This window comes from Euprymna scolopes, chromosome 38, assembly GCF_053919585.1.
Source record: "Euprymna scolopes isolate OS-2025 chromosome 38, ASM5391958v1, whole genome shotgun sequence".
NCBI lineage: Eukaryota > Metazoa > Mollusca > Cephalopoda > Sepiida > Sepiolidae > Euprymna > Euprymna scolopes.
In genome coordinates, this window is record NC_136519.1 from 77,506,090 (window position 1) to 77,532,325 (window position 26,236).

At 33.8% G+C, this 26,236-nt stretch overlaps 1 protein-coding gene across 6 annotated transcripts in view; it reads left to right on the forward strand.

Annotated features, from left to right (window-relative positions):
- LOC145263202 (uncharacterized) overlaps window positions 1–26,236 on the forward strand; it is a 420,826-nt gene that overhangs the window by 195,194 nt on the left and 199,396 nt on the right. For all 6 annotated transcript variants that reach the window (XR_013864489.1, XR_013864490.1, XM_080120271.1 and 3 more), the window contains exon 4: window positions 14,935–15,013. Coding sequence is in view for 4 of the 6 variants with exons in the window: in XM_080120271.1 (XP_079976397.1) it covers window positions 14,935–15,013 (79 nt within the window). In the remaining 2 variants the exon portion in view is untranslated. The remainder of the gene's footprint in view (window positions 1–14,934; window positions 15,014–26,236) is intronic.

Genomic DNA, 26,236 nt, shown 5'->3' on the forward strand with positions numbered 1-26,236 from the left:
TCCGGCTAACTACAATATGGTTGTGTTCAAGTCTAACGTAAATAAGTTCTTGATGAGCCGTTCCATATAAGTTATCAAATTGACCAAATTTTCATTACTAATGATTACTATATTGTCCAATTTCTACTGTACACTCTTTAACCCTTATCCTTGAGTGGCCTCTGGGCCTTGATAATGTGGTGATGCATATGTAAAAAAAAAAAAAAAAAAAAAATCTTCATAATTCCAGAAATTATAAGAGCAGCCAAATTCATGAAAAACAATTTAAAAAACTACTTGGCAAATATACTCGGTGAACCAAGTGCAAGAGAGATTCAAACAGTTGCACTTAAAGCGATTGGTTAGAATCTTTTTGGTTGGAATGTCTGAGATAACAAATGAATGTCTGACATCTGGTCATCATCGTCATATTGTATGAATCCAAAGATTCTATATTTGGCATTGGTTTCCCTGATAATTTTCTAGTCAGAATTCGTTCTAGAAAGACATTGGGTACTTATGGGAAGGGTCACTAGAAGGTTACCAATGTCCTCAGTGAAAGTGACTTTTGTTGAACGAATTGTATTTGAACTTGGAACATCCAGTTCGTCAGTCTGTCGTTAACCACTAGACCACTGTCACCTTCCTGGCTTCTGGTAGGATTCCCCATCCCCAACTAGAAAAAAAAAATCAGAAAATTTATTAAAAATGCACATAAACACATACAAATGAATCCTTCAAAAAGTTCTGAGTTTCACCCAAAAGGCAGAGAGAAAAAGATTTATTTATTACTTGTTGTATATACTTGGCATTGTCAGGTTAAAACATATTGTCAGGTAGAGGTTTTAGTCACATACTATTCAAGATATGCTGAATATTCTAACATCTTACGATTTTCCTAGACCACATTTTGAATTTATGGAACCATAAAACGCCACCATTTTCGTCTATAAAAATTAAATGGAGAATAATTCTCATAGCTTAAAGGGGAAATAACTCTTATAGCTTGAATAAACTTCCGTTTTTAAACACGACTGGTGTCAGTAATAATAATAATTGAAAATACATTAAATTAAATATGAATGAAATTTAAATTAAATAAATCAACTTCATATAATATTTCTAACTAGAACAGTTAAAACAATTCTATTACAATAAACAATTAATAGCATGGAGCTAATTATTAAAATATGTATTCTTTAATGTAATATGCAAATGAGGTTATCTTGACTGTAGATTTCCTTTGAATCAATAGTATGTATTCAAATTGTGCTGGAATTAAAGTATAGAGCTGTCCACTTAAACGTAGTCCGGAAAATGTAGTAGAGAGGAGGAACATTCTTTTATTGTTTAAATTACTTGTAATGTTATAAAAGATGATGGAAGTGCTCCCCGTTGACATCTATGTATTTCTGGGCACGTTTAATGTTTGCAGATGCTGCCTGTAGATCTTCTGGTGATTCTCCTGATAGCGTTGGTAATGTTCTCTTTTAGTTGGTCTAGATTGTGAGGATTAATTTCATAAACTTTTTGTTTTAAATTCCCCCAAAGATAAAAATCACATGACAAGTCCACGGAACGTGGTGGCTATAACCTTTTGCTTATTGTTATCTCTTCCGTAAACATGTCATGAACTCGTGTTAGTGACCTGTGAGACGTGTGGCATGTAGCGCCATCTTGTTAGAAAAAGAATTGCATTTTGTCTTGTGGTGTCAGTTGGTTGTTAAAAAAAAAATTAGAGTATCAGGCTATTTTTAAGTGAGCCACCCTGTATATAAAATTCTGGTTTCACTACGATGTAACAGTGTACCTTTTGTATGTATTAAATGGCGAACATGCAGATAGGGATTCAACTTCATTATAATGCACTTGAATATATGGCATAAGAATACAAGGAGTATCCATTGTCTCATGATTGAATGGAGATTATGAGGTCCAAAGTAGCCTAATGATGACTGTGGTTATGGTGGGGTCAGATGAGGCTAATAATGGTGAATGTGTTATACATTGGAATCCTATGTCAGTTATTAGAAATTATGTTGACTAGTATGAATTTTGTCAAGGGTTATATTCAGTACATGTCAGGACAACCTGGCGGCAAATGGAAATAAATCCAGTATCTAGCATGAGTAAGGTGAAGGGAATCGAAGATTGTCTCCCTAGACAAAACATGCTAAAAACAGATGTGGATGATATTACATAAGAAGTAATCACATGTTTGAGGGATAAGACGGTTTCGAGGAAATGGTCAGACCTGACAATGTAGAAATCTTAAGTGATATTTCCTCAAGACCTGTCCATTCATTGACCATTTTAAGCAAGGAATCCAGGGCCTGTGGCGCATTGGATAAAGGCATTGAGTCTCTGTGGTTTCAGGTGAGCATTGTCTGGAGATAGCAGTTTCAATCTTACTCAAAGCAGGCCAGAGGATTAGTTGGTCAAAAACGTAGTGAGAAAAAAAAAACCAATGGAACACAGTAATTATTGGGGATACAGTTACAAGACTCGGCATTTCTACCCTGTAGTGGTCAACCACCTGAAGAAGGCCAGAGGATGAGTTGGCCGAAACGTGGTGAAGCAACAACAACTATGAAGATGTGGATAGCGGTCCGCAAAAAGATGAATGCACCAATTATGAAGCCTCATCTCAAAGGAAATAATAAGGAATAAAGTTTCGCCTCTTCCCTCGTGAACAAATTTCTCACCCCAGTAAAACCTTTGGAACTGCAACACCTATTACATAAAACTGTTGATATTTCAGGTTTGATCGAGTGAATACTAAACTGTGATAGAACTTTTTAGCTTGTCTGAGAAATATCCTGGAAGCATCCATCTTTTTGCGACTTATGCTTCAACATTAGCATTTTAAAGATCCACTTTGGAAATAGTTTGCGTGTCTCCAAGATTGCGGTTCAAAACGTGTGGACAGAACCAGATCGCCACAGACCTGGCTATTTTTTTTCGGACACTTATTCAGAATCATATAGTGAATGACATCAACCTGGGACGATCTTTTTTTTTTTTCAATTTTAATTCACATGTTTTCATGGTTTTCTTCTCCTTCATCTTTTCTAGATGTATCGCCTCTCACATTGACAGCAGATCAGATGGACCGAAATATCTTTATGAAGTAGAAGCATTGCAGTGCAGTACAAAATATGATATCTCCAAAAATAAAAGCAAAACCATACAAAAACTGCTAAATTGTACAACTGGTAAAACCAAACAGGAAAACCATGTAAAAAAAAATAAATAAATTTATTGAACTTAAGGAGTCGGATAAAAAAAATTCCAACTCTGACTTGGACTCCTAGTACTCTTAGAAATCCGACTCGAACTCTGACTCCAGCTAAAATTTTTAACTCCCTCTGACTCCGACTCTGCAACCCTGATTGCTGCATATTTAGTCACATAGGGGAACCTGGGGCAAGATGAGATACTTAAGGGAAAAAGAACTGTCGAGTCAAAGGTAGCATTGACGTATAAACCATATTCTGTGTACTGAACATTCAAGGTATTGAAAAACAATGCCACAACAAAAAAAAAAATGAGAAATTATTTTCAAGAGAAATACAGATGATTTATTCAACTAACTGTATTGTCCTGTTTTGCCCCATGCTTGGGGCAAAACGAGACGGATCTTGGTCGGAATAGGTCGGTCTTCAGAGAGCTCACAAATGCTAGGCTTAAGTAGGTCAAACTGATTAATCTATTACCATAGCACATAGAAATATCTGTCAGAACGTTAATTCTTGTTTGACAAATCTGTATCTTATTCGGAAAGAACACGATTTCAGCAGAACCATAAAAATAGATCAAAATAGATAAATTTTGAATACTTACCTCTTTTTGATGTACGTGGCTGAATAAAACAATGGTAGACGTTGGCGGCAAGGCGTTACCACATGATCTCTTGTTCAGACTCCTCGCGAAAGAGCTCTCTTTCTCTCTTTGTTTCAGCTATCTGTGGTGTCTCGTTTTACCCTGGTCCCCTACTTATCAGATGTTTTACCTTAAAAAAACTTATAAAAACACAATTATGGACAATTTATAAGGTTCATGTAACTCTTCTTGTTTTGAAGATTATCTTATGACCAATTAAGAAAACATTTGAAAGTTAAAGAATTATTATCCATCCCATCCATAGCCTTGAGCCAACTTTGTAGATGCTTTTGTAGCGACTGAGTTCTTTTTACAGGGTGAAGGTGCTGGCTTCACACCCAACCTTCCCAGAAGGTACATACAGCGCCTAGCCTTCCCAAATGGTCACCCATCTGGTTCTGGCCAGGCTCAACATTGCTTAACTTCGGTGATCTGGCGAGAACTGGTGTGTCAACTTGATTGTGCTATACTGAAGAATTATTATACTACACTATATATGCTCTGGAACCCAACATGAAGGCATTCATTGAGTTTGGACTGTTTTCAAAGTTTACAAAATTTATATTAAAAAAAACATTATTAAAAAAAAAAAAACTATTTCTGAGAAAGATTTTTTTTTTTTAATGCATTACGATTGGTTTATACAAACTCAGAGTACGTTTCAAATAAATGATGTTTATCTCATGGGGTTTGCGTTTGCTTATAATTATCTCCCATGTGTGAGATGGTGACCAATAAAAGCAGGCTGTGAATTAAGTAAATCCCATCGGCAAGTCATTAAAATAGAGTTTACTTGTCTTTGATGTTTAAATGTGTATCGAATAAATTTCTGGATAGAATTGCAGAAGACCGTTCGTTTCAAATGGAACTTGGATGAGTGTTCTTTTTATTTCGCATGGTGAATGACCTCATCCTTGAAAATATATATATATATATATATATATATATATATATATACATATAATTTATTTTTTTTTGCAAGGGGTTGGGTGGTTAGGGGGTCGACTAATGTAATTCTCATAGACACATGTCTCAACCTCTTTACATCTATAAATATAAATTCGTATTCCTGTTTGTTTGTTCACAATTTAATTAATATATATAAAAGGTCCGTTACTTTTATTTTATTTATTTCTATATATAGTATGATTCTTGCAAAATATACGATTAAGAGATCACCTCATTTGCATATTACATTAGTAAAACTCGATTTTACTAAATATTTGAAGCCAAAAGGATTCATAAAGAAATGCGCGTTTTCCATCTTTCTTTCCTCTTGTATGTATTTCAGCTTGCCGTTTGTAATTTCCTTCATAGCATTTCCCAGGACTCCTCAACAGATTGACATTCTTCTATACCTGTATTTTTAAAGAACTTCGTTAGAGATCTTTTTTCTCTCAGTTCTGTAAATCCATCCTTCCAATTATTGACAGTGTAGGTCATCTTTGGCTGTCGGAGTTGATGTAACCTAGGGTTCCTCAACCTTTTTGCCCCCCCCAGTATATTCCTATACTTACTACCACCCTTCTCCTACATAATAATGTGAGTAGTAGTGGTAGTAAATAATTAAATTGAAAATAGTCAAATATTCATAAAATTTATTCAATAAAATTCTACTCTATCGAATGGAAACAGTAACAACTATAAATCAAGTGGTTCAATTAATATATCATACCATTGCTAATACAATCTTCTATATAAAAGCGAAAATGTACACACATTTTCGCTTTTATATAGAAGATTGTATTAGCAATGGTATGATATATTAATTGAACCACTTGATTCTCGGAAAAAAAGCGAACATACATACACATGTATGTTCGCTTTTTTTCCGAGAAGCGGTCGGTCGGCTCACAACTTAAAACTTTTTATATCACATATAAATCATATCTACGAGTTAACAATGGAGGTCGCCTGTCTATTTAATTTGCTCGACTTCAAAAAGATAAATATTCAACATTTTTCGCTCGCCGCATGTGGATTAGGCTTTTTCGTATAATAAAAGCGACACTAATTCTGGCGGTATTTTTCCGGTGGCAATCAGCTTTGATCAATGTGGAAATATTTTCCTTATATCAGACAATTGCTATTCAATTTGGACAATCCCCTTTTTATGGGAAGCTGGTCCCCCCCCCAACATCTCGGCAAAATAGAAATAAAAAGCGTTTCCGTAGTAAATGAAATACTACCCCGCAGTCAAAGTTGACCTCATTAAGTCATTAAAACGTGCACCTGCCAATTCTAAGTAATTAAATAAATTCAAACGTGTTTCCCTTAGTATTTCACGGTGGCCCAATGGTTAACGTTGCACGTTGTTTTTTTACACTTTAATTTCCAACTTTCCCTCAAGGGTTCGGGTTCGATCCTCACATATAAAACCTTTTTTTTTTTTACCCCCCCCCCCCGGAGTTTTGATTTACCCAAAACCACACACACCTCCAAACACCCGGGCAATGCCGGGTACCCCCCGCTAGTTATATATGAAAGCGAAAATGTATGTATGTATGGTCGCTTTTTGTGTATGTCCGAGAAAGGCTTTTTTCCGAGAAGCGATCGGTCAACTCACTTAAAACTTTTTATATCATGTCTAAATGATAATATCTACGAGTTAACAACGGGGGTCGCACAGTGGGGCCCAGAGGTGGAAATAGGCCAAAAAAATATTCTCTCATTTTTGTTCACAATTAGCATATTCCAAATCTGCATTAAATTTCCTAAAAAACAAAAAAAAAATTAAGTCCAGAGCTCAACTAGAAGTTGTTTAATGATATTTTGAAGTTGCCCAGATCACGAAAACTTTCACGTGCGCACTGTAACCAAGAGATTGCTGCTCTAAATTCAAGCGTTTGCAAAAAAATACCCTAAAATGGCCAAAAATTGCTATAAAAGACAGTTTATTCTTTTTCTATGGGTTAGTGGTTGTGAAGGGATCATACCAGAAGAGTAATTGCTTTCAAAAGATTAGAGTATATGAAAAATTCAGCATTTCATGGAGAAATTTGAGAAAAATTCGCATATAAATTGCTGTTTTTCGGGGGGGTGGGGTGAAATTGACTAAACCCGGACCTTCAATCCAAAATAAGTCAAAAACGGCTATTCCTCACATATCAAAGTATAGTATTTTCTGAAAGTACAATCTTTACACTTTCAGAATCTGGCAGTTTTATGATGTGACTCTTAGCCGTTTTTTAGTTTATTGCTGATCAATTTCAGAGCCAATGTCACAGGTTTCGTATGAAAAAATCAGAGCTCCAATAACTCAACGCAGCAAAAATTCCCAAAAATTACACTAAGGGACAAAAAAAAAAGATTTAACATGTTCCTGATTGTTTTAGGAGAGTGGGAGGAGCATATAAAGAGGATAATGTAAAAAAGGAGAAATTGGGGAATTTTTCTCTAAAATCTGACAAAAATAGCATTATTTCCTACCTATTTTCCGCTAAAAGACAAAAATTTTCCACACACAAAAAAAGAAAACTCAAAGAATAATCAATATAACCTCTTCATTGGTTTTTGAAAGTTCTGTATCGATGTCATATAGATTACAAGAATTGGGTCCAGAAATCTGGACCACTTGGTGAACCAATTCGGCAATCCAGAGAAAGAGTACTTGATGCGATTCTTCATGCCACAGGACTTTACCTCGATCGATGCAACAAAGCAAATGGAAAAGGTGGGACATCAACAGATGGTAACCAGGGGAGACGATTTTTCTCTGAGGAGGTACTCGGTGCCATCACAGTTGCTCTCGGGTCGTTCCTCCATTAAACATCAAGAAAACATTCTCCTTCTGCATCGCCAACTTTCCACCATTCTGTCTGTTGTGTCTACACAGAAAGTTGACTTGACCAAGCTCAAGGACTTATGTGACACAGCTACATACAACATAATCGACAATTTTCCTTGGATCAGGATCAACCAAACTTTGCATGGAACACTTCATCACTCAGTCGAGTTGATTGGTTTGAATGACGGTCACGGTCTTGGAGGTATGTCTGAGGAATGCTTAGAAGCCAACAACAAAGATATTCGGAACTATCTCCAGTTTTTGTCTTGGAAAATCTCACCTATTGCACAGCTGACAGATGTGATGAGCAGGTTATTAGAACGATCTGATCCTGTCATATGTCAGTTGAGTGCACGAATCCAGCATCCGAAATATTGCACAGAATGTGGTGCCACTGATCACACTATTCGTTCACATGCTAGACTGTTCAACCTCCCAAAAAGATGGTATTATTCTCTTGTAGAGGATATTCTTTTGAATTAATGCAATGCTATTGTCTACCATGAAATGGGTATTGTTCTGCATAGATTTCACTGACCCATGTATTGGTAAGAGTCGTTTTATTCGTTGTTTCCCTAGTATATTGTAAATCATATTTGCAATGCCTTGTTCAGCTTGTTGGAATGCTTTGTCTCTTTTCTTGATCTTTTTTCTCTTTGATCTTAGCCATTAGTTTCAGAAAAATAAAATGAATGCATCGAAAGTTACAGGCCCAAATGTGTCATGTTCGACCAATTTAGGGCATTTTGACCTATTGTGGCCCTCTCAGGGACCCCAGAACTTACTGAAAATGGGCAAACAGTGCAGTTTCGGGTGTAAAACATCCATTTTTGAGTTCAGCACCATGGAAAACCACTAAATAGACATACATATCAATAATTTTCAAAAATCTGAGAATGTTACATTTCCCCTTATAAAAGTGTAACTCCATGCAAAATTTCAGAAAAATACAATGGATAGTCATTGAGAATTTTGGAATGCACGCACGAGGGTGAATTATAAGGTCCAAATCCGACTAAAGTCGGGGATATTCTTGGACCCCAAAATGGGAAAAATAGCCTCGAAACCATTTTCTTTATGCTCCGATAGTACTCACAGTGTTGTATATGATCATTCTGACGTAATAAGCCTTTTTTAGGTCACATAAGTCAGTAAAATCTGTGTCACAATCCTATTTCCAAAGTTTCGCGATCTGGGCCCACTGTGGGTCGTCTGTCTATTTAATTTGCCGGACTTTCAAAAGATAAATATTCCACATATTCGGATCGCTGCATGTTGGTTTCACTTTTTAGTATAAAAACAGCGAAACCGGATTCGAACCGGATGTAAACGTCACCGTCAGCTATTCCGCAGTAAAACGATTTGACCTCATTAAAAACTGGGGAATAGCGTGATGTTTGACATTAACTTTTTAATCGTTCTTACATTGACTGTTGCTGTAGCGCAGGTGTTCAGGCTTAGCCTATGGGCCTCAAGGCTCCGGGTTCGAGCAGACATGTCACCAAGCCCCCTCCCTTATTTTTTTTCCCCATTTTTAAAATCGCTGTTTTTTTATCGTTTTTTTTTTTATATTTAAACAGGGTTAAGTTTCATTTTTCTTCTTCTTTACCCCCCCCCCCCCAACGCACACACCTACAAGCACCCGGGCAACGCCGGGTACCCCCCGCTAGTAAATCAATAAAATAAAAATCAATAATAATCACTAATCAATGTGTAGATTGTTGTTGATGATCAGCAAAAGGTTGAAAGATTTGTTCCTGGCGCCTGGCCTTCTGGCTAGGTAGTATCTGTTCTGTAATTGGTCTTTGGTCAATGTAGAGAAACCTTTCATATTGAGACAATTACTATTTATTTGGATACTGCCAGAATGCCCCCTTTTTTTTGGGGGGGGGGAGCTGCTTTTTCCCCCCACATTAAAAACGACCTTCATTGGAGGCTTAAAAGCAAAAAGCAAAGCCATTTCTGCAAGTCATCTTTTTTATTGACTACATTTACTTTAACGCTTTACACTTCCGGTCGTGTCATGCAGTAGCGGTTAGATGTCAGGTTTTCTTTCACTTTCTTCTCCTTCGCATCATGGGTTCGAGCCTGCCTGCCTACTACCACTTTTTTTTTTTTTTTTTTTTTTTCTTACATCTCCAACGCCACCCAGGCTAGTACTTTATATAACTCCTAGCAAAAGTACCCGTCGTTGACTGGGTTCAAAAACAGCCTATAGAAAATGGACTCTGATTTATGAAAGTATTAGCGAAGGGTACCCGGCGTTGCCCAGGTGTTTGGAGGTGTGTGGAAACTCTGGGGGTGGGGGTTGAAAAAAAAAATTAAGTATGAGGATCGAACCCGAACCCTTGAAGCAAAGTTGTAAATTAAAGTGTGAAAAACAAAAAAGTCCGACATTAACCATTGCCCCACTGCGAGATGCTAACGGAAACAAGTTTGAATTTATTTAATTACTTGGATTTGGCAGGTGCCCGTTTTAATGACTTAATGAGGTCAAGTTTGACTGCGGGATAGTATTTCATTTACTGCGGGAACGCTTCCCAAGATGTTATAGGAAAAAGACTAACCCACATGCGGCAAGCAACAAATGTTGAATATTTATCTTCCCAAAGTCGAGCAAATTAAATAGACAGGCGAGCTTCGTTGTTAACTCTGAGATATTATGATTTATGTGATATAAAAAGTTTTAAAAAGTTGTTAGGCGACCGACCGCTTCTCTGAAAAAAGCCTTTTGTAGACATACAGAAAAAGCGAACACACATACAAACATACATACATTTTCGCTTTTATATATATAGATAATCCAAACTTCTACATGGAATAAAACATGATAATCACATGAATAAAAATTCAAGCAAAAAAAAAATGAACATTGTGATTGATTGCCTAAAATAATGTTAAGGTATAACGTTCAACAATATCAAATTTCTTTTTCAGTAAATTTATTCTCGTAGGATTTCTATCCCGTTTTTTAGTCCACACTTAGACATTAGATAAGGTTATTATAATGCATATTTAATGGAAGAAATGTAATTTGAGCTTAAAAAGCAGTCATGTTCAACACTATCAAATCGCGTTGTATTATTGGATGATTTCATTCTCCTAGGCGCTCCCATACATTTCATGTGATTTAACCATTACAACTCCAAGAAATAAAACAGTTATTACCATGTTCAGCCATAACAATTCTGATTCTGTTAAACCTGACAGTTATATGGAATAAGTCAGAGATATATATATTATTCCTTAATTGGAATTCATTTTTTTTTTTTTTTTTTTTTTTTTCTTTTTTTTGAGATGAGCATTATATGTTAATTTTTATTTTTTTATTTCGGATTATTAGTCTCATCTTTATTAGTTGTTGTTTTTGGATCTTTTTATTGGTTCACAACGTTTCGGACAACTTCCTCTGGCCTTCGTCAGGTGGTAACCGCGACGGATAGGAACTTCGAATCTCCTAACTGCATTCTCAGCCATCACTGCCATCCGTAGTTGTTGTCGTCTCACCACATTTTTGACCAATTACCTCTGGCACGCTTTTGGGTGGGATTGAAACCGCTATCTTCAGACAATGTTCATCTGGAACCGTAGAGATTCAACGTCTATCAACTGCGGCACGGGCCCCGATCTTATAAATCCATGTTTTTTATTTATTATCTGATCTTCCATAGTCGGGTCCGTACCGATTGGTATATATACATATTATTCCTTAATTGGAATTAATTTTTTTTTGAGATGAGCATTATATGTTAATTTTTTTTTTTTAATTTTTTTCCGTCGCGGTTACCACCTGACGAAGGCCAGAGGAAGTTGGCCGAAATGTTGTGAACCAATAAAAAGATCCAAAAACAACAAATAAAGATGAGACTAATAGTCCGAAATAAAAAAATAAAAATTAAGTCAGAGAGAGTTGCAACCTTGGTTGAAGTGAGTCTTCCTAATGATGGAGGTCTGAACAGAGCTGAGAGGGAGAAACAGACCAAATATCAAGGTCTCATGTATGATGTGAAAAGAAACTAGAATCTTAGGCAGATATCAATTATACCAGTTATTATAGGTGCCACACGGCTTATGAAGAAAAACCTGAAGTCCTACCTAACTGATATTCCTGGTGAACCAAGCGCAAAAGAGATCCAGACAATTGCACTTAAGGGAACAACGAGGATACTAAAAAGAGCTCTCGGTTGGTTTCAATAAAAAGCAGGGCAATGTTGGCAGCTTGTTTGGCTGCCCCATACCCAGCGTTACAATCTTCAAAGGAAGAAAATTAAAAAAAAAAAAAGAAAATTAAACGTTATTCACGTAGACTTCCAATCTAATTTTTATTCACTTTGGATGTTTCAAATTTTCTATCATTTTCTCAATCAACCAACTCTTTATCTGTGCCTAAACCTAAACGTAGATTCCATGAACAAAGCTTCTTTCTTAGAACTGCACGCCTGTGGAATTGTCTTCCGTTTTCCTGCTTTCCGGCTAACTACAATATGGTTGTCTTCAAGTCTAACGTAAACAAGTTCTTGATGAGCCGTTCCATACAAGTAAACACATTTATCGAATTGATTACTATATTGTCCAATTTCTACTGTACACTCTTTAACCCTTATCCTCGAGTGGCCTCTTGGCCTTGATAATGTGGTGATGCCTGTATAAAAAAAAAAATCTCAATCAAATAAAGCCGTAACCATAAATACATTATATTTAATTTTGTTTTTCTTTATTGGAACCCTTTAAGATGATTTTTGTCTTCATTTTTTTTTGTCTTTTTTATCCTCATCTTCATAGTTGTTGTTTCACAATGTTTCGGCCAACTCATCCTCTGGCCTTCTTCAGGTGGTTAACTACAATGCGATAGAAATGCTGAGTCTTGTAACTGTATCCCTAGTAATTACAGCCTTCCATAGTTGTTGTTTCACCACGTTTTTTGGTCCCGCTGAACCTCTGGTCTGCTTTGGGTAGGATTGAAACTGCTATTTTCAGACAATGCTTACCTGGAACCATAGAGACTCAACGCATTTATCCACCGCGCCACAGGCAATGAAAGGCGATCAAGGATTTCCAAAAAATAAGATAATATATAACATCATTCAGTACAATGGAAGACCAGATAAGAACACGGGATTGGACTTATAAGATCATAAAATTCAACCTTGGTAGTTGACCAAAAAAATAAACATTGATAATAATACTTAATAATAATAAAATAATGTTAACTAGCAGGGAGACCCGACGTTGTCCGGGATTGAATGATGATCAATGAATGTTTCACACTCCCATAATTTTTGGTCCTGGATATGACCTTAAACCATATCCGATGGTGAGGCCCCAGCTTGCAGGCTTTGGGGAGTGTGGAGCCACCCTTAAATTGCCATTGCTCCCAAGTTCACTCTGACCCAGAGTCGTAGTACCTGTTAGGGTCCGAACTATGGGTTAAATAGAAACCGACTTGGAAAAAATAAATAGACTCTATTAAAAAAATTTTCCTTAAAATAACTGGATTTGGCATTAAATAACCTGAAAAGGGTTGATATGCGGTAAAACAAAAGCAAACAAACAAACAATTTTATTGTCATGGAAATCGCTGAAATCACCCATTTTTTTAAAAATCAAATTGATTGATTGCTTGTTGGGAACTGATCGTGGTTCACTGGAATGTTTTATTTTGCACATGTGCAAAAAGTAACAGCAGTATATAATGTTATATTCGATTTATTCTGCCAAGGTCAAGTTTTTTATTTTCAGTTTTGACCTCTTAGCAGCAATTTTTGCTGGTTAAAAAATCGAAAGTATACTACATGTCCAAATACGCTATGTATTAAATTTCAAGTCTGTAGACCAAATATTCTGAGAGGAGATTTTTCTCACACATACCGACAAGGTTACTTATATATATATATTCCCATGTGTTAAAATGTTTTTATTTTCAATGCTACACAATTATGCAGAATGTAAAAACTATACATCAATAGAATTCAGCTTAATAGTGAAATGAAACCAATCTTCTAATCAAGAAACTATAAAAACTGAATAATGAATTAATGTTTTAATTTTTTTAAAGAAGTATGCAAATTAGTTAATCTTCATGTAGTCGCTCGCATATCCATGATTGAGTATATTAAAAAGTTTGTTTTAATATTTTTTTAGATAAAAGTATGCTTATAATATCAATGTCAGAGCAAGAAAACTAACTTTAGAGGTATATAGATTATACAACTGAGGCAAATCATTTTTTTTTTAATTACACCACTGAGACCAATCATAATTTTTATTTGTTAAATATTCAATTGAGACCAATCATAATTTTTATTTGTTAAATATTCAATTGAGACCAATCATAATTTTTATTTGTTAAATATTCAATTGAGACCAATCATAATTTTTATTTGTTAAATATTCAATTGAGACCAATCATAATTTTTATTTGTTAAATATTCAATTGAGAACAATCATAATTTTTATTTGTTAAATATTCAATTGAGACCAATCATAGTTTTTATTTGTTAAATATTCAATTGAGAACAATCATAATTTTTATTTGTTAAATATTCAATTGAGACCAATCATAATTTTTATTTGTTAAATATTCAATTGAGACCAATCATAATTTTTATTTGTTAAATATTCAATTGAGAACAATCATAATTTTTATTTGTTAAATATTCAATTGAGAACAATCATAATTTTTATTTGTTAAATATTCAATTGAGACCAATCATAATTTTTATTTGTTAAATATTCAATTGAGAACAATCATAATTTTTATTTGTTAAATAATCAATTGAGACCAATCATAATTTTTATTTGTTAAATATTCAATTGAGACCAATCATAATTTTTATTTGTTAAATATTCAATTGAGACCAATCATAATTTTTATTTGTTAAATATTCAATTGAGACCAATCATAATTTTTATTTGTTAAATATTCAATTGAGACCAATCATAATTTTTATTTGTTAAATATTCAATTGAGACCAATCATAATTTTTATTTGTTAAATATTCAATTGAGACCAATCATAATTTTTATTTGTTAAATATTCAATTGAGACCAATCATAATTTTTATTTGTTAAATATTCAATTGAGACCAATCATAATTTTTATTTGTTAAATATTCAATTGAGACCAATCATAATTTTTATTTGTTAAATATTCAATTGAGACCAATCATAATTTTTATTTTTTAATTATATAGTCGAGACAATATTTGATTTTATTCATGCCTAACTTGTACAATTTAAATTAGTTTTATTTTAGAATCTTCAAATGTTTTTGTTTTTTTTTTCAGTTGGACCCCCTTACACATTTCGTTTCAAGGTGAAGTTTTTCTCATCGGAACCAAATAATCTGCATGAAGAAATAACAAAGTAAGTCCATTTGAATGTTACACTGATATTCTTAGCATAATTTTCAGATCATTGGAGGATTTGGTGGAAATCAGTGACGTTGTACATGTAACCAACAGAGAGTACCATAGGAATAGGATAGCAAAATTATCAGAAATAGAAGAGTTGGTTGTGTTCCAGACAATGTTTATGAACATTTGGATGTATTCTGAAGACCCTATCTATAAACAGTGTTTTGACTAAACCTCCATAGATGAATGAGTAGGTCAAACTGAAGTTGTGAAAAATCTTTCATTCTGTCTTTGCTTTTGTTTTTATGACGTTGCTTTTAGTTGATTTTATGACGTTGCTTTTAGTTGATTTTATGACGTTACTTTTATGACTTAGTACTAAAAAAGCAGGAGAGGTGTACTTATCATAATTTAGATCAAACTTTATTTTTTTATTATCATAAACAAGCTTTGAGTTATTTTTTAACTGCACTAAATTGAATAACAATAAAATAAAACAACTAATAAGATAAAGGAACCAGAAGCAAAAAGAAAATAAAGCGACTCTAATTGGAATCCATTTTATTATCTGAATGTGTTCAATTTTATGGCAATCTTGGCTCTCATGTTTAACCAATGTTTGGATTTTAAGAAACATCTTAATATAATTTTTTTTTCTGAGAAGAAAATGCATGTTTAAAATTTATACAAAATAAATTGAATCTTTCTTATATTTAATCTATTCATTGCCAAAGGAAGTTAATTAACATTTGTAATACTTTTTAACTCTTGAAACAGTGTTTATCAACATGCCATCTTTTTTATTACATGTTGCTTTCAAAAAAAGGAAATGAACAATACAGGAAAGGATTAACATCTTACTCTTTATGTCTGAAAAACTTTCAAGAAAAGCTAAAAAAAAAAAAAAAGTAAAACAGGAGTTATCTCTCCCCGGGATCATTACTCCCTGAATAATGTAAACCACTATTAATCACAGATTTTGTTGGATTTTTAAGAAAAACTAATGAATATATATTTATACAATTTTTTTTTTTTTTTTTTTTTTTTACGAATTTAAGGCAATTTTTTTAGTCTTCCAGTGGGCAGGGATGCAGCTAGAGTTGTCTTGGGGGGGGGCGTATCACATATATTTTTTTCATGTAAATAAGTATTAATTTCTGTTCAATTTAATTTCAAGTTTTTTTCCATTTTTTTTTTATAAATATATTTTTTAATTTAACATTTTCTCTGAATGACGAACATTTATAAACTTTATTGCTTATTGTAGTATTCTATTCATCACTTACTACATAGCATCTGCCTCCTTTTTTTAACATATGTATTGTAATTCCTCCTAGCTTTATTGTGATTGATAACGCAGTCGCAATTTCTCATTAATTTCTAGCAAATGTCAATATTTTCTCTTGTCATTCTTGCTTCTGCATCCATTTTATTTTGAGCAATTCCAACATTGCCCTAACACTGTAAGACGAAAAAATAAACAAGACACAAGACGGTCTGCCAAACAAAAATGAAGAATATTGATTTTTTTTTTAATGGATTTTTATCCCATCTTCATATTTGTTGTTTCACCACATTTCGGCCAACTATTACTCTGGCCTTCTTCAGGTGGTGAACTGCAACTTAGGCACCTCCAAAAGTCACCACAGAATTACCCCCCCCCCATATGTAAAACGATGTAACTTTATTATAAATTAATATTATTAATATAACTTTTGTACCATTTAAAAGAAGGGCAAAATAAACTAGTAATAATTTGTGTTTAATAAATCTAGCAAAAATCAACTAATGGTCAGATTTTCGGGAAATTTTCGATACTTATCTATTTTAGAATGAAATTAGACTACCCGTTGGGTCAGTATGTTATATTAGCTATGGAATTCATGCATGAGCGTGACTCTTGTGACATAAAGAAAATAGTTTTTTTTTTTTTTTTTTTTTTTTGACATAACAGAAACATTTCTATGAAAGTATATTACAATGAAAAATCACAGACGGATCACTCAAGCATGAAAAAAAAATCCTCCCTATTCATGTAAAGTTACCTATTTTTCCGAATAATCACTCAAAAATCGAAAATTAAACAGGATTTTCCTACGAATCGCACGCCGACGAAAGTCATTTAGCAGCAAAAACGCACATGAACCTACCGATGAGAAATATAAGAATGAAAAACCCATATTGGAATCCTTCAACCAAGTTATAGAAACTTAAAATCTAAAAAAAAAAAAAAAAATAATAAAACCTGAAGCAAAAAAATAAAACCTAAATAAATAAAACTAATATTGAAACAGATTAGTAAATGTGTCAACAAATTCACCGTTCTCGCACAACTATTTTGTATCTAGAAATGTAAACAAAAAATAAAAAAGGAAGGAAGGAAAAGGGACGGATAGAGAGTAGTAGTAGTAGTCTTGGCTTTACTACAATTGTTCTTATGTTTGTCAACAGGTTAAAGTTGTTTGGTTGTAAGAAAATAGCGACAGTATAGTTGTAATAAAGAATAGTTGCAAAACACCCCCACTCTTCCCATGTTAAATAATAATTTCGAAATAATAACGTTAATATTTCAGTGCGCAGGTAAAAATCTGCAAAAGAAGTGATTTGTGTTTATTGGTTTACATTGTTATGGGTTAATGTTTATGCGTGCATGCGCAACCGGATGTCGTAAACCGGAAAGTGGGTTACATCACTCGTTACAAGGTTATTTGAGTTTTATAATTATATAGATTACATTACATATAAAATGCAGTTTCCATAAAATATATGAAGGGAAATATTTTTTTTAGTGTGTGCCCCCCCCCCCCAGCCACCTCCACTGCATATATTTTTTTGGAAATTTGAACAAAATATATTTAAATCTATCGAAATTTCTATATATTACGAAACATAAGAGTTCAAATAAGTAAAACATTTATTTTTTTTTAAATGTAAATACACGTATTGAACAAAAATTTACCTTGAAGTTGCAATTAAAAAAAAATGATATAAATTTAATATTGTTTTTTTTTTTAAATAGCGTTTTTTTTTTTCAAATTAATGTATACTATAATCAGTTGAATTGCCAAGAAAAAGAAACTTCCTAAAAATGAATTAATTTTTAAGATTAAAACGATTAAAATTCCATTATTTCAAAATGTTCCGTTACAACATAGATTTTTAATTAATTGTGTTTAAATTTTTTTTTTAAATATTAAGTTTTTATATAAACATAGCTCTTGTCAGCTATTTTATCTCCAGATTAAAACCGATTTGAAAATATTATCGCACAAATATTAAGCATTTTGTAGCCCCCCCCGGTCATATTTTGTTTGTCTCTTTTTACCGAACAAAAGTATGGAAGCCGAACATGAACATTCAGTAAAGCCGTATTTCATATTTAACATACAAATGTTTATAATATTATTAATCATTAAACTGTGTAAATCTTAAAACCTAACAAAATTATAACAAAGATTAATTATTAATTGCAGTTTGAAGAAGATAAACAAAGGTTTGAAAAAAAAATCATTATCGCTTCTGCTTTTCCATAGTTTGTATAGTACACACAAATCTGACGTCACAAAATCATGCATATTTTTTTCACATTGTTTTGGAGATACCTACTGCAACGGGATAGGAATGCAGAGTCTTGTAACTGTATCCCCAGTAATTACTGCCTTCCATAATTGTTGTCTCACCATGTTTTGACCAACTAATCCTCTGGCCTGCTTTGGATAGAGGCATTGAGTTTCGATGGTTCTAGGTGAGCATTGTGTGAAGATAGCAGTTTTAATCCTACCCAAAGCAGGCCAGAGGGATTAGTTGGCCAAAACGTGAGGCAGTAACTATGGAAGGCAGTCATTACTAAGGCTATAACAAGAAAATATTCTTATTTTGATTCTCGAGTATATATCCGACACAGTAAGACGCAGGTAATCAATCGAGAACCACATCAGTCTATCTAAAAACATAAGATATTAACTGATCTATCCTCGAGAGTCAAAATTATGAAAAGAATATTCTCTGGTCATAGCCGTAGTGATTACTGAGGATACAGTTAAGAGACTCGGCATTTCTATCTTGTCGCAGTTAACCACCTGAAGAAGGCCAAAGGAATAGTTGACCGAAATGGTGTGAAGCAAAAATGAAGATAACCATCTGCAAAAAAAAAAAAAAAAAAAAAAAAAATCCATGCACAAATTATGAAGCCTCATCTGAAAAGATTCCAAAAAAATATAAAAATTAAGAAAACTGGTATTTTAGTTCATATTCATATGATTTCTTTGTAACTTGAACCTTTTTTTTTTTTTTTTGCTTTTTTGATCCTTCTACATATCCTCTGAATGATGGTGACCTAATTTAATGACATGTTTGCTTTCTAATTATAATCCGATCATTGTTAGACATAATTTTATTGCATTCAATACCACCATATCGTTATTAAAGCCCTTAAATCCACACTCAAATCAAAGATCAAACCAAATAATGTTGGGGAACATCCATGATAGAAGTTGCTTTCTTAGTCTCACACCGCTAATATCTGCAACCGATAAATGAAACTTTCAAGTCATGAATGCATAAGATCAGTCATCATAACGATTCAATTTGCAATCCCCTCTGATGCATTCGGGTGGATTAAAAAGTAGGCATTACGTTTGAAACACTCATGTCATATATATATTATTCCTTAATTGGAATTTTTTATTTTGAGATGAGCATTTTTATGTTAATTTTATTTTTTATTTCGGACTATTAGTCTCATCTTTATTAGTTGTTGTTTTTGTTTTAATCTTTTTATTGGTTCACAACGTTTCGGCCAACTTCCTCTGGCCTTCGTCAGGTGGTAACCGCGACGGATAGGAACTTCGAGCCGAAACGTTGTGAACCAATAAAAAGATTAAAATAAAAACAACAACTAATAAAGATGAGACTAATAGTCCGAAATAAAAAATAAAATTAACTCATGTCATATATACACATTTCTGTCGAAATATATTTTCTTATAATATATACAAATCCTTATTTAAGAAGCTCAGTGTAATTACAGAGCAATATAGGGAATAAATGACAAAAAACTATATTCCAAAATTCATGATATTGACCATCTTATAATTTATTCCTTTAATTCAGTCGACTGACTTTTACAATTCTTGACAATATCTGTTTCGTAGCGCAAAATCAATCACTTAATTATTATATCAATCAGTGAATCTATTTTGCCCTTAACTCATTAGAAGAAATAGCAACTATCAATCCGACAAAAGGAAATGAAGTGTGATTTGACATGATTAAAATCCGAAAATTAATATTTTCGGATTTTAATCATGTCACACTTCATTTCCTTTTGACGGATTGATTATTGATATTTCTTCTGATGAGTTAAGGGCATAACAGATTCATTGATTGTTATAATAATTGATTGATTTTGTGCTACGAAACAGATACTTCCAGGAATTGTAAATGTCAACTGAACTAAGGGAATAAATTATAAGGTGGTTAACATCATGAATTTTGGAATATAGTTTTTATTTTTTTATCATTTCTTATCTCTCTCTCTCATATATATATATATATATATATATATATATATATATATATATATATATATATATGAGAGAGTATCAATAAAATAAGAAAACGACAATATAAAAATATATACTGATCTATATATGAATAAAAATAAATAAAAATGCCGGCGATGGTTGACGTTATGTTGTTTTGAAAAAAGAAAAACCGAATAAATTTATAAAATGGTGATCAACGTTTCGTCCCTATTCCAGGGGACATCTTCAGGATATTAAAAGGCAAAATGCAGAAGAAGAAAACGATCATAGGCCATACATAAGTGAAAAAGAAACAGTGTTAGAATTCTACCCATATCGGGAAGGAAACTATAAATGTGTGTGTATGGGAAGGTTGGGTTGTTCAATGTCTGTATATATACACTTTTTAAAAATACGTTATTTAAACACCTATGTACACTTTTTTTTTTTTTTTTCTTCTAATCTTATTCATTTTGTTTAAATTATTTAAGGAAAAACGGTTTGGGATAATAGTATGAATTAACCAGGATTTGTCTTTATATTATATATCTATCTATAAATATAAAAGCGAAAATGTATGTATGCGTGTTCGTTTTTTCTGTGTGTGTCTACAAAAGGCTTCTTTCAGAGAAGCGTTCGCTGGCTTCACAACTTTTTAAAACTTTTTATATCACATATAAATCGTAATATCTCACAGTTAACAACGAAGCTCGTCTGTCTATTTAATTTGCTCGATTTCGGGAAGATAAATATTCAATATTTGTCGCTCGCCGCATGGGGGTTAGTCTTTTTCCTATAACGTCTTTGGGGAGGGAAAAAAAGTAATAGCAGTAAATGAATACTATCCCGCAGTCAAACTTGACCTCATTAACTCATTAAAACGAGCACCTGCTAAATCCAAGTAATTAAATAAATTCAAACGTGTTTTCGTAAGCATGTCGCGGTGGGGCAATGGTTAACGTTGCACGTTTTTTTTTTTTTTTTTTTTTTTCACTTTACCTCAACGGTTCGGGTTCGATCCTCATACTTACTTGCCCTCCCCCCCTCCAAACACCCGGGAGCGCCGGGTACTCCTCGCTAGTATGCAATAAGGGACGAAACGTTGATCACAACATATATCGAGTAATTCATGTATTCAAGCCTTGTTTGATATTATATATTGTTCATTGCTTGGGAACGTAAATTAACTACAGAATAGTTGTAAAAAAAAAATATTTATTTTTCTTTTCTTACACAAACTTTTTTACACACATTTACAAGCTGCCCTAATTAATGTGTCATCCTGATATTTTTGCAAACATGAAAATACACTTGTTGGATTGGTCGATATATAGATTTTAGTTTTACTAGTAGTTTAAAATAAAATATTTGCCGTCACCAATTAAGAAGAAATGTAAGCAAAATGTTTTTCAATAATTTTCATTTCGTACACGCATACAAGAAAAATGTTTACAACATATAAAAAAAAAAGACGGTATAGGGTTTAATAAAAAAAAAATCACTGAAGAATTCAAATGTAAATTTTGTCAATTCTGAGTTCATTCATTATGTATTTATCTGACACAATAGAATAGGATCTGTGTGGATCCCAATGGCCTTCTAGGTAATTTTGAACACACAATCCACGAAGGGTTAAATCATTCTAATAACAAGCTTTGTGGAATTCAATATGTAGCAGAAACCTCTCATCCTTAAAGTCCAACATTTTTTTTTTACTGTAGTAGGTGGTAGTCAGATATGCTGTCTGAAACTGCAGTTCCTCACAGGGCCATTCATGGTGGACAGGCTTATAACCGAGCAGTATTAGGTCTACAACTCGGCTAACAGAGCTCTGGTGAAAATACAGGGAAAGCAGGCATCAGGATCTATTGCTTTCTGATTGCCTCTGGATGTGGCAAGCAAAGATATGTCAGGCACGAAACCACAAATCATTAGAGTGAAACTGATAATGTTGTTTCTGTATGTGTTCTAGGCCAAACCTGTTAAACGTTTATGAACCTGTACTAGAAGAAAACAACGCTAGGGTTTTGAAACAGGATGCTTTATAAACGACAATCCCTCATCAAGAGAACAGGTTATTCTTCATAGAGTCTGCTCCTGCTGATGACTTCCTGTAAAAGAGAAATCTTTGTTGCAGAAGAGTTCCAACAATCCTTGAGGATAGCAAAGGGCGTATACTACATACCTTTTTTTTTTTTTTTTTTAAACATGTTTATACTTAATTGTTTGATTGAGAGGAAATGTATTTTTTTAATGAAAGCGTTTTTCTATATTTTCATTTCGTACACACACACACACACAAAAAACATTTAATTTACAACACATACAAAAAACAGTATAGGGTTTCATCACTGAAGAATACAAATGGAAAGTTTGTCAATTCTGAGTTCATCCATTATGTATTTATCTGACACAATGGAATAGGGTATGTGTGGATCCCGATGGTCTAGGTAATTTTGAACACACAATCCACGAAGGGTTAAATCATTCCAATAAAAGCATTCATTACGTATTTGACTTAAAAGAATGAGATCCGTGTGGATCCCATTATTTTCCTTTGAACATTTAGTATACGAAGGTTTAATAGAAAAAAATATATACTAGCAGGCTGCCTGGCATTGCCCGGTCATAAAATACGCATGAATATTATATTTTAATTACTGCAGAAACTGATACATGTGCATCTGAATATTGTTTTTCTAAACAGTTCACATATTGTAAAAAAAAAAAAAAAAAAAAAAAAAATACTTAGGCTGAGATCAAAATCAAAACCTAAAGACAGTGAATCAAGTACAATAACGATTAGGCCAGCTTGCCACACTTTGAAAAGTGTTTTCGAACCTACTTATTCTTAACATAAGGAATCTGTCAAGCGAACGATTTGTGCATGTGCAGTCGTTAAACAGTTGACAAACAGATAATAATCCTATAACACTCGGGTACCAATTTTTCAAGTTTGACTCCTTAGCAGCCCTTTTTTCCAGATGAAAACCAATTTAAAGTTTTTTTTTGCAGGATTGAATACTCTATATACCAAATTTGAAATCTGTAGATCAAAAATTCGTTGAGTATATAGGTTGAGAGTTGTCTTCTCTCTCTCTCACACACACACACACACACACACACATTCTTACTTGTATAGATATCTATATATTAATACGATAGCGTGTTCTTTTGTGTGTCACGCTTATGTCTTTTCTTTCGAGTGACTGTTGTTTAATTGTTATTCCCTTCTATTGTAATAAACAATCTTAAGAATTCTTCATACGATTTGGATTTCAGTTTCGATTATAGCTGATGGCACTCAAGTTACTTATTTTTTTATAAATAATTTTACCAGGAATGCTTCATAAGTTTTGGTTTCGGTTTCAGCTGAAGGAACTGAAGTTACACACATTTTTTCTTTATAAGTTTTAGTTTCGGTTCCAATTCAAGCTGATCCCCCTAAGTAACACGGATATATTGTTTTATATTTTTTAAATCACAACTTTATAATATATAAGAATCGGTATATAAAAATATATACGAAATTTGCATAACTTAAGGTGCTTTACTTGGCCTTTTGGCCAAGATCAAAGTGTAGTATCTTTCCGGCAGATACTGCAAGCTATGACTAGCAAAGACCAGATGTGGGGCCAACCCCACATGCCTGACCTTTAACCAGCTCCCATTTCCCACCTCTCGGGAGCTGGTCCCCTTTTTCCCTTCCCCCTCCCTTCACTCCTCACATTAAAAATTGGCCTTGTGCCTAATTAGCTCGGTGGGGGAGCAAATAAATACCATCTGTTCTTCAGATGCTGCACTTCAATTTCTTGTTCTCTTTCAGTGGAGGAGAAATCCTTCACGACTGAGACAATTTTTATTTTTGTACCTTTTCTCCACGTTAAAAAACGACCCTGGTGTCTAACTCTGTCCTGTGGGGAGGCATAGTAAATAGGTACGCCAGGCGTCCCTGCTAGCTTAGATATATACTTTTGTAGTTTTAACAAAAGAGCTACAATAATATCAAGCCTTTGGTCAGGATCAGGGTGTAGTGTCTGTTCTTCAGGTGCTGCGCTTCATTTTATTGTTCTCTTTCGGTGGAGGAGAGGTCCTTCACGACTGAGACAATTTTTATTTTTGTACCTTTTCTCCACGTTAAAAAACGACCCTGGTGTCTAACTCTGTCCCGTGGGGAGGCATAGTAAATAGGTACAATAATATCAAGGCGTCTCCATTTACACTGAACATCTACAGAATGCTAACATCAATATATTACATATGAAAAAAGTCTGCTGTGGAATTTCCACACGTCCTACTAGTATAGAGAATTGATATATTATGAGGTAATATAATGTGTGTATGTATATATGTTTTATACTGTTCTTAGATATACTGATGCTCCGTATATTTTTTTTGATGTAGTTTTGTTCCTCTTTTTGGCCAATATATCACATATCCTCTTCCGAGACTTCCGGAAAGAGCATGTAGATCTACTGATAGACGACAAACGGAAATTTCCACAAAGCGCATTTTAATCTCCTCACGTGATGTGCAGCTGTTGCACCTTGTGTTCCATGCTCTCCTTGATTACATCAACCTTGGGCGGGGCCAGCACTGCCTAGTTAACTAAGTACCATTTTATTGTCGGCTATCATTGCAATAGAAACATATCTTTTTGTATGTATGTGTGCGTGCATTACGTACTTATGGTATGTGTGCTCGGTTAAAGATCTTATCAATGATGTATCCTCTCACTCAAGTTTCACAGACCGGATATCTCTGGTCTACCGGAAAGTTCTTTTAGTTTTTACATATATTTATTTATCTGTATATGCGTGTGTGTGTGCTTCCTTTTTTTTTTTTTTTTTTTTTTTACACGGTGGTCACCACTTATCAAGGCCCGGAAGCCACTCAGGGATAAGGGTTATTGCAAGTACAGTACGTTAGTGTGGAGATTTGATGAAGTGTTTACTTAAGGGGGCGGTTCATTAGGAATTTGTTAACGTTGGACTTGAACACATCCAAGTTGTAGTCGGGTGGGAAGCAGGCAGACGGAACAGAGTTCCACAGGCGTGCAGTTCTAAGAAAGAAGCTTTGTTCATGGAATCCACGTTTTGATTAAGGCACAGATAAAGAGTGGGGGAAATTTTTCACAGTGGATTCAGCTAGACGGGTGTTTTTCGTGAAAGATTGGCGAGGGAGGACCAGAAATTGGAGTTCAGACGAGCACCTGCCATGGAAATAGCGATAAAACAAGGATAGGCTTGCAACGTCTCTTCTGTGGGAGAGAGGTTGCAGGGTAGAGAAAAGGGCATCCCCCACTAAGCCACGAAGTCTATTTTGTACTCTGTCAAGGCAGGATAGGCTGTTTTTAGCAGCTCCTGCCCAGATGTGGCAACAGTATTCCATCCTTGGACATACTTGGCTTGTGGTACAATAGATACCCTCTGCTTAATGAGAAACTTTAAGTGAAGCAAGGATTGTGTGTTGCGTAATCCCTCGCCAGACTTCTGACATAAAATGAGTATTGGGACGATTTAATCGGAAATGGGGGGGGGGGATTTTTGCGGTCATTAGAATTGGAAATCTTTAAGATTAATTTCCAATCCGAAAAGCGATTCCTTTAATTGTATCTTTTGTTTTTGTTTAAAACTTAATTTTTTATTGCTGATAAAATGTTTATTGATTTTAAACTATCATTAAAATTTATAGATCCCCCCACCCCA